The sequence below is a fragment of the Oncorhynchus mykiss genome, chromosome 11, assembly GCF_013265735.2.
Source record: "Oncorhynchus mykiss isolate Arlee chromosome 11, USDA_OmykA_1.1, whole genome shotgun sequence".
In the NCBI taxonomy this organism is placed as follows: Eukaryota; Metazoa; Chordata; class Actinopteri; order Salmoniformes; family Salmonidae; genus Oncorhynchus; species Oncorhynchus mykiss.
In genome coordinates this window covers 69,768,773-69,777,730 of record NC_048575.1, presented here as the reverse complement: position 1 = coordinate 69,777,730, position 8,958 = coordinate 69,768,773, and the positions used below count along the sequence as shown (strand labels likewise).

Here is an 8,958-nt window from a genome sequence, read left to right as displayed (position 1 = left end):
CAGGTGGAGAGGGAGTAAGAGAGCCATTTTATATTGCATTGTAATTTGCACTGCACTATTTATTAGACCTAGATATTGTATGTACTGATATGTAGGCTGTGTGTGACATTTAAAATGTATTTATTTCAGTCCTTGACTAATAATGTTCTGTACTATGTATGTGTTACTGATATAGACATTTATATGTTTAAGGTAATGACTAAACATATTCCACCCTGTTACTGTATAATGGAGTGAAATGTATTTGAATCATAGGACAAGATAAGACTTTACTATTTAGCAATATAGGCGAGTGTGTGCATAGGAAAAGAAGAACTGTCAACAGACAGCTTGTGACAGATAACTTGTGACCACTGTGAAACTGATAACAGGAAGGACGTCTCCCCACCCAGGGAGGGGAGAAACCATTAGGTTTGCAGTAGATTATGTAACATGTTGTAGGATATGATAAGCAATGCATGTGTTGGAGAAAACTTGTAAACAGCATTGACAGTGTTAGAGAGGAGGGCATTTATATGACCAAATGTGAGGTATAAAAGGCTATGTGCATTTTTTAGAGCTCTATTGAATAAGCATTTTGACTATTGTAAGCTGGGGCTCTGTCTGTTTCATTCAACCGGAATCTTACAAATTTTAGGTGGCGGACTGAGTAGTTTAATTGAAGTTCAGTTTATGAACATTGATAACATAATTCTCATAACAGTTACGTATGCCTCTTGGAGGAGGGAACACAACACCCCGCTACATCAACTCCCATTGGAGTGAAAAAAAGTATGTGATAGTAGGTGTGGGGAAGGACGACAGAGGCAGAGAAACACTGTTTACCGTGTTTAGGAATTATACATTCCCTGTAATATGGGGAAAAGGGGCAGGACGGAACCAAAGCAAAGAAAGTAAAAGTTAGAGTCCCCTCTCCTACCTTCCCACTTCTTACCTAGCCTTAAGCACCAACTGGCGAGCTAACCAAAATACAGGGGGTGGTCCACCCAGGTCTTACCTAGTGTGCATAGACAGATTAAATACTACAGGTTATGTATGCCCGCAGGCCTCTTGCCTAAACACTCCCACGGTGTGTTCCCCTTCCCCCTGGGAACAAATGAAACAGAATAATTTACGTGAACACTTTCAATTAACCAAAAACAATAAGTTCTATTGGCATATACAGTGCCTTGCGAAAGTATTCGGCCCCCTTGAACTTTGCGACCTTTTGCCACATTTCAGGCTTCAAACATAAAGATATAAAACTGTATTTTTTTGTGAAGAATCAACAACAAGTGGGACACAATCATGAAGTGGAACGACATTTATTGGATATTTCAAACTTTTTTAACAAATCAAAAACTGAAAAATTGGGCGTGCAAAATTATTCAGCCCCTTTACTTTCAGTGCAGCAAACTCTCTCCAGAAGTTCAGTGAGGATCTCTGAATGATCCAATGTTGACCTAAATGACTAATGATGATAAACACAATCCACCTGTGTGTAATCAAGTCTCCGTATAAATGCACCTGCACTGTGATAGTCTCAGAGGTCCGTTAAAAGCGCAGAGAGCATCATGAAGAACAAGGAACACACCAGGCAGGTCCGAGATACTGTTGTGAAGAAGTTTAAAGCCGGATTTGGATACAAAAAGATTTCCCAAGCTTTAAACATCCCAAGGAGCACTGTGCAAGCGATAATATTGAAATGGAAGGAGTATCAGACCACTGCAAATCTACCAAGACCTGGCCGTCCCTCTAAACGTTCAACTCATACAAGGAGAAGACTGATCAGAGATGCAGCCAAGAGGCCCATGATCACTCTGGATGAACTGCAGAGATCTACAGCTGAGGTGGGAGACTCTGTCCATAGGACAACAATCAGTCGTATATTGCACAAATCTGGCCTTTATGGAAGAGTGGCAAGAAGAAAGCCATTTCTTAAAGATATCCATAAAAAGTGTTGTTTAAAGTTTGCCACAAGCCACCTGGGAGACACACCAAACATGTGGAAGAAGGTCTGGTCAGATGAAACCAAAATTGAACTTTTTGGCAACAATGCAAAACGTTATGTTTGGCGTAAAAGCAACACAGCTGAACACACCATCCCCACTGTCAAACATGGTGGTGGCAGCATCATGGTTTGGGCCTGCTTTTCTTCAGCAGGGACAGGGAAGATGGTTAAAATTGATGGGAAGATGGATGGAGCCAAATACAGGACCATTCTGGAAGAAAACCTGATGGAGTCTGCAAAAGACCTGAGACTGGGACGGAGATTTGTCTTCCAACAAGACAATGATCCAAAACATAAAGCAAAATCTACAATGGAATGGTTCAAAAATAAACATATCCAGGTGTTAGAATGGCCAAGTCAAAGTCCAGACCTGAATCCAATCGAGAATCTTTGGAAAGAACTGAAAACTGCTGTTCACAAATGCTCTCCATCCAACCTCACTGAGCTCGAGCTGTTTTGCAAGGAGGAATGTGAAAAAAATTCAGTCTCTCGATGTGCAAAACTGATAGAGACATACCCCAAGCAACTTACAGCTGTAATCGCAGCAAAAGGTGGCGCTACAAAGTATTAACTTAAGGGGGCTGAATAATTTTGCAAGCCCAATTTTTCAGTTTTTGATTTGTTAAAAAAGTTTGAAATATCCAATAAATGTCGTTCCACTTCATGATTGTGTCCCACTTGTTGTTGATTCTTCACAAAAAAATACAGTTTTATATCTTTATGTTTGAAGCCTGAAATGTGGCAAAAGGTTGCAAAGTTCAAGGGGGCCGAATACTTTCGCAAGGCACTGTACGTATCTTTGAAGGAGCGGCTACAAAATAATATCAACAAAACTTTCACTGACCGCCACAACAACCAACACAGGACACAAAAATGAAGGTAGTTTCCCTAATGAAGGAACACAGGCTTTTAATAAAGCTGTAGAAGGAGTTGGTAATGAAGAGACAGCTGTATCCCCTGACGAGAGGGAGGGGTCAGAGCTCCAATCAGCGATGGGGCCAACCAATCAGCTGCTTCAGGAATCCAGGAAGCCATTTCCTGAAATATACACACACACATACAAACCCACAACAACACAGAAACTGGGGAACGTAACAGTATGTCACGTCCTGATCTGTTTCGCCTGTCCTTGTGCTTGTCTCCACCCCCCTCCAGGTGTCACCTATCTTCCCCATTATCCCCTGGGTACTTATACCTGTGTTCTCTGTTTGTCTGTTGCCAGTTCATCTTGTTTGTCAAATCAACCAGTGGTTTGGCTCAGCGCCTGTTTGTACGAGTCTCTCTTTTTCCTCACCCTCCTGGTTTTGACCCTGTCTCTGAGCCCACCTGCCTGACCACTCTGCTTGACCCAGCCTGCTGTCCTGTACCTTTGCCCCACCTCTGGATTACCAATCTCTACCTGCCTGCCATCCAGTACCTTTGCCCCACTACTCTGGATTATCGACCCCTGCCTGCCTTGACCTGTCGTTTGCCTGCCCGTTGCTGTAATAAACATTGTTACTTTGACACAGTCTGCATCTGGGTCTTACCTTCTAACCTGATAATGTAATATGTCATGTTTCATGTGGACCCCAGGAAGAGTAATGGGGATCCTAATACCAAAATATCACTAGAAAGCAGCATGCTGCCAGACCACCAAAGGACCCTAAGGGTATTAGTCAATGCTTATGAACTGGATATTGGATTTGAATTGCCCATTTATATCAATGACACTAACAAATGGTTGGATTGTTCAGCAACGTGCAGTAAATGCTAACACAGATTTGATGGTGAAACGTACTCATTATCATCTCCCTATCAGGCCACTGCATGCTGTGACATGGGCCTGGATTGTGACATGTACATCAAGCTATCTGCCTGAAGTCTGGGGCTTTCAGTGGTACCTTCCCTTTGCTTAGAGCAAGAGTCTCCTTATCTCATAGCCATTTAATATTTATTTATTATTTAACTAGGCAAGTCAGTTAAGAACACATTTTTATTTTCAATGCCTTGTTCAGAACGACAGATTTTTACCTTTTCATCTCAGGGATTCAATCTTGCAACCTTTCAGCTCCTAGTCCAACGCTCTAACCACTAGGCTACCTGCTGCCCCAACGTGTACTGTATGAGGTCACTAAAATTCATAGAAACAGATAAAAACACAAATAATTTATATTCTCTTATCCCTGGCTGTGTTTAGACAGGCAACCCAATTCTGATCTTTTTCCCACTAATTTGTCTTTTGACCAATTACATTAGATCTTTTCATAGCAGATCTTTTTCAGAGATGATCTGATTGGTCAAAAGACCAATTTGTGAAAAAAAGATTAGATAGGTAGCCCATGCCTAAACACAGCCTATGTCCTATTCTTCAGTCTCGTCTGGGATATATATTTTAGTTGGCACACCTGTGTGATGTCCTTTGTACATTAATAAAAATGTATTCACCATTCATATAAGTGGAGCATTAGAGAGATATATATATATATAAAAAATAGATATATATTGACATTGAGTGCTCCATGTTCCTGCTGGTAGCAGGCCTCAACCTGGTTGCAGGAAAATGTACTGCATTGGGTTATGGTTGTATCCATCTCCACCAGTCTCCTGGAAATCACGTGACAAATCTGTATAGATTAACAAAATAAAATGGTAACTGTATTTATTAGATTCAAGTCATGACAGCCATAGATTCTTTACACAGGAGTGTACAGAGTTTTGTTTCAGGACTTCACTAACACCTCATTCAACTAATTGTGGTCTAAATTGAACAAAAATGTGCACACAGTTCAGTCCCCTGGGACATAAATCACCCACGTCTGTATTATTGAATGAGCTTTCCAAGTTAAAAGTTTAGCGACAATTCTGCATAAAGGAAAATAACATGTGGATCTATTTCTATCTAAACTTGTGAATAAACTCCAAGAAAAATATGATTTTCCTGGTGGCTGGGAGGTTCCCAAGTTCTTTACATCTGTCTGGGTGTTAAGGATGTGCTTCAACCTGAGGAAAAGAGCAGAGGGGGGAAGAAATTAACCTCACTGCTCAAATTTCAGTTCTGGTTCAAGTCGCTGAGAACCGCAACTACCTTTAATGTACCATAGTTTTGTAGACAGTTTTACATATTCATAAGCATGATCAAGTTGTCACGAGTTTACTTGTAGATCGCTAATCTATTTGCAGTAAAATTGGGAGGGGCATTTTTATTGCCAACTTTTTCAGTCACCAATTAATCAATAAACAAGCAGTGGAATGAAGTAGTTCGACAAGTGTTCAAAAGTCAGTAACAAGTCTTTCAAATATAGCTTCAAATATATATTTCATATTTTCTAGAAACCTAGCTAACATTAGCTACGCTGCAGTGATGATGATGATGATGATGGGAATTAGCTAGCTAGATTTCCCTCAGCTGTTTCAATTTAACTATCTAATGGCATTTCCAATCAACTTCCTCAATAGATGGTTAACTAACTAGAAAATATATTAGTTTTCCCCTCGCATCTAAAGCTGCCTGATAAAGCTAGACTGTTGATAGTAAAACTTGGAAGAATGTCAGAGGCCAGCTAGCTAACGCAATAGCGGCTGTCAATGCAATGGCTGGTCTGGAGTTCGTCTGAAATGTACCATTATGTTTCACATGATGAGCAAACTACTGTCATGCCCTTTCACAAAAAAAAATCGATGAACACAGATAAAAGAGACGATTACATTCAAGTAGATAATTTTCGTTAATTTACCTCATCCTCTCTTTCTCATGTGGGAAGCTAATTCCTGAGATTTGATTGATGGAAATGGTTCGTCAGTTGTGGTTTTGGCAGAGGGAACTGATTGGCGAGGAGTTAAATGTCCTGCTCGCGGAGCGAAAATCACATTTCCACCTGCAAATATCTTTCTACAAATTTACAAAATGTTTTACAAGTTTACGTTACTCTTGTTAGCATGACAACAGTGACAGAACTCCCAGCGTGTATTTTTGGTTCACAGCAGAATATTCATACTCGTCAATGGACTTGTAATAATTCTGAAAATAAATGATACTTGCAAATCTTATTAAATGTATTCAAATGTCAAGTTACAGGTTTGCGACCCTTGTTAAATCTTTCACACATTTTCTTGAGTGGGCAGCTTCAAAATTAAATTACACATTTGCGAAGCTACTTGCAACCACGAATCTCAATGTGTTACGACAAAATTCTAAACACAAACTCATGTAGTTCTGTCAACATTATAATTCCATAGCCAAGTGAATTACTTCATCAAGCAGGGAGGTTTCTGTGTGTGTAAGGGTATGTGTGTGTGTATAAAAATGGCAGAGATGAGATGGTTTATTCAGACATGCTACAGTAGTAGGACACCATCCATCCACACACACACACACACACACACACACACACACACACACACACACACACACACACACACACACACACACACACACACACACACACACACACACACACACACATTAGACTCATGCTTGTCTGGAATAAAGGTCAGTATGACATCTGAGCAATATAAATTGTTCCTCTACAGCGTGGCAAGGTCCTCATGTACTTGCAATGTTTGACCTACCCTTATCCCCCAACATCACAGATTGTTGGTTATAAACTGTGTGTCATGGAAAAACTACTGTCTCTCTATAAAAAAAAGGTAAATCTGTGATGCGTACGGGAAGATAGACTTGAATCAGAGTACTTTGGACAAAACCAAAACCCTCTTACTCACTTTGAGTCATTTCCAACCAGATGCTTATAATTTGATTTGTGAGTTATAACTCTAAACACATTTAAAAATAAGCCCTTTTGGAGAAATCTCAAGAGATACTACTACTACTCACCATCTAAACAATCGTGCTTAGAATCAGATTTTTTTTCCCACTGTTTTCTTTTCTTCTGAATTATTAGGCTGTCTGTTTCTGTTTGCAGCACCATAATTTAGTGCTGAAAAACACATTTCCATTTAAGCTTCCTCCAGTAGCTGCATATCTTTTTCCAATTCAGTTTGTTTTCCAATTCCTTCGTCTCAGTTAACCCGAGGTACTAGAGTGGAGACTACTTCTCTGGGGGAGGCCACAGACAGGGCAGAGCAAAGAAAACACAAAGCCCCGAAAAGGGCAAACTTTTGTCATCTGCTCAAATAGTTATTCTGTGTGTGTGTGTGTGTGTGTGTGTGTGTGTGTGTGTGTGTGTGTGTGTGTGTGTGTGTGTGTGTGTGTGTGTGTGTGTGTGTGTGTGTGTGTGTGTGTGTGTGTGTGTGTGTGTGTGTGTGTGTGTGTGTGTGTGTGTTCAGGTGTGTGTGTGTGTGTGTGTGTTTCTTCTTGGCTGGGAATGAGTTTTCCTTCAAACTAATGGGAGACTTTGCTAAGCTACATGTTAAGGAAAGAATGCTACAGTTCCCCTGAAATCTGGATGGTGAGGAGAGCGGGACATTCCTAAAAAACTAAATCCAGTTTGAGGTGGAATATAATCTTTATTGTTTTCATTTGCTTTGAACTAAGTCCACTCCATGAGTCCACAGATGTTGTGGGGTTCAGTATTGTTAGCACACACACATTCTGTCCTCCCCCACCCTCTTTCCACTCTTTTCCCCTCCCCCTCTCCTCCTCTGGAATCCAGCGTCCTGGGAGCCTTTCCATTCGTGCCTGTCTGTGGCAGTCTGCGGAGGGAAGAGCAGTCTGCGGAGGGAAGAGCTGGTAGAAGCACTCTGCTACAGGACTAAGCTCTATTTTCAAATCTATAGAGCCAGCCTGGATTCTGCCTTCCCTCTCCTGGCTTCTCCAGTGAGCTGCTCTGCTCAATCTGTGCTGAGATCTCCTTTTGATCTGGGCACCTGTTCCAACTCATCAGCCAGGTGAAGGTGATTCTTTCTCTTGTCTCCCTCAGCCATTGTTTTTGGGCTTCTTTTCCTCCCTCCCTCCTCTCTGTGTTCAGCCCTGCCTCATGCTTTGAGTGAGTGGGTTTAGCTGTGGCTTGCAGTGCGCGTGTAGCTCCAGAATATTCCTCACTAGAGTGAAGGTGTGGAACACTGGCGTAGAATACTGAGACAGAACAGTGAGGTGTTTTGGTGAGGTAGAATTATTTTGTAGAATACTGATTTAGAACACTGAGGTAGAATTTCTGAGTAGCGTTCTGAGCTGGAACTTTAGCAATAACTTTAATTCTGAAGTAGAATACTGTGGTGGAATACTTGATCGGAATACTGAGCTAGAAGTATTTTGTAGAACATTGAGGTAGGTACTGTAGAGTAGGGAGGATGGGGGGTCATACTGCAGTGGTGTGTTTGGTTCTGCTGGCCCTATGCTGTGTGCTACTGCTAAGAGGAGGGGAGAGCGCAGGAGGCATAGTCTCTATAGGCCAGGCTGTGGAGAGAGGGATGGATGGAGGAATGGAGGCCCTACATGGAGAGGAGTCCCAGGATGAGCCGGCTAAAGAACAGGAGCTCACAGAGACGCAAAGACAGACTGGCAAGGCAAAGAGAGCCACAGAGGAAGAAGCCGTACCAGGTAAGAACAAAGCCAACCTACCTATTATAATACATGTTACTAAGTGGAGAGTTGGGACCCACTGGTAGATCCCAATTGAGTTGTGGCTAGAAACATGGATGGTTTTATCTACTTGATGGGGCTCAAGAAGAAAACTGTTTTGGAACCCCTGGCTTGTGTTACACTAGTGTTCTTGGATCCTAGTCTTGGAGACTCACAAGATGTGCAGGACTTTGTTCCAGCCCAGCAATAACACACCGTATCAACTAATGATCAAACCATTAATAGAAAAAAATAATCTACATCGTCTGGTTGTTGGGCTGGAACAGATGCCTCCTTTCCAGGAGCAGGACTGGAGAACATTATGTTACATTGTCAGACAGGAGACAGGGCACAGAGGACAGGGGATTCAGTCACTATGACCTGTCCAACAGTATACACACACATACCCTGCACACACCACTCTCACCTGTTTGTCTCCAGCTCACAAAATCAAATCACATCTTAT

General features: G+C 41.6%; 1 protein-coding gene across 1 annotated transcript in view; it reads left to right on the top strand.

Moving 5' to 3' along the window:
- Positions 1-7,601: 7,601 nt before the first annotated feature.
- The window catches only part of LOC110536316 (adipocyte enhancer-binding protein 1), a 31,936-nt gene continuing 30,579 nt past the window's right edge, over positions 7,602-8,958 (top strand). The window contains exon 1 of the mRNA XM_036936231.1: positions 7,602-8,471. Within this exon, the coding sequence (XP_036792126.1) occupies positions 8,222-8,471 (250 nt within the window). The 5' untranslated portion in view covers positions 7,602-8,221. The remainder of the gene's footprint in view (positions 8,472-8,958) is intronic.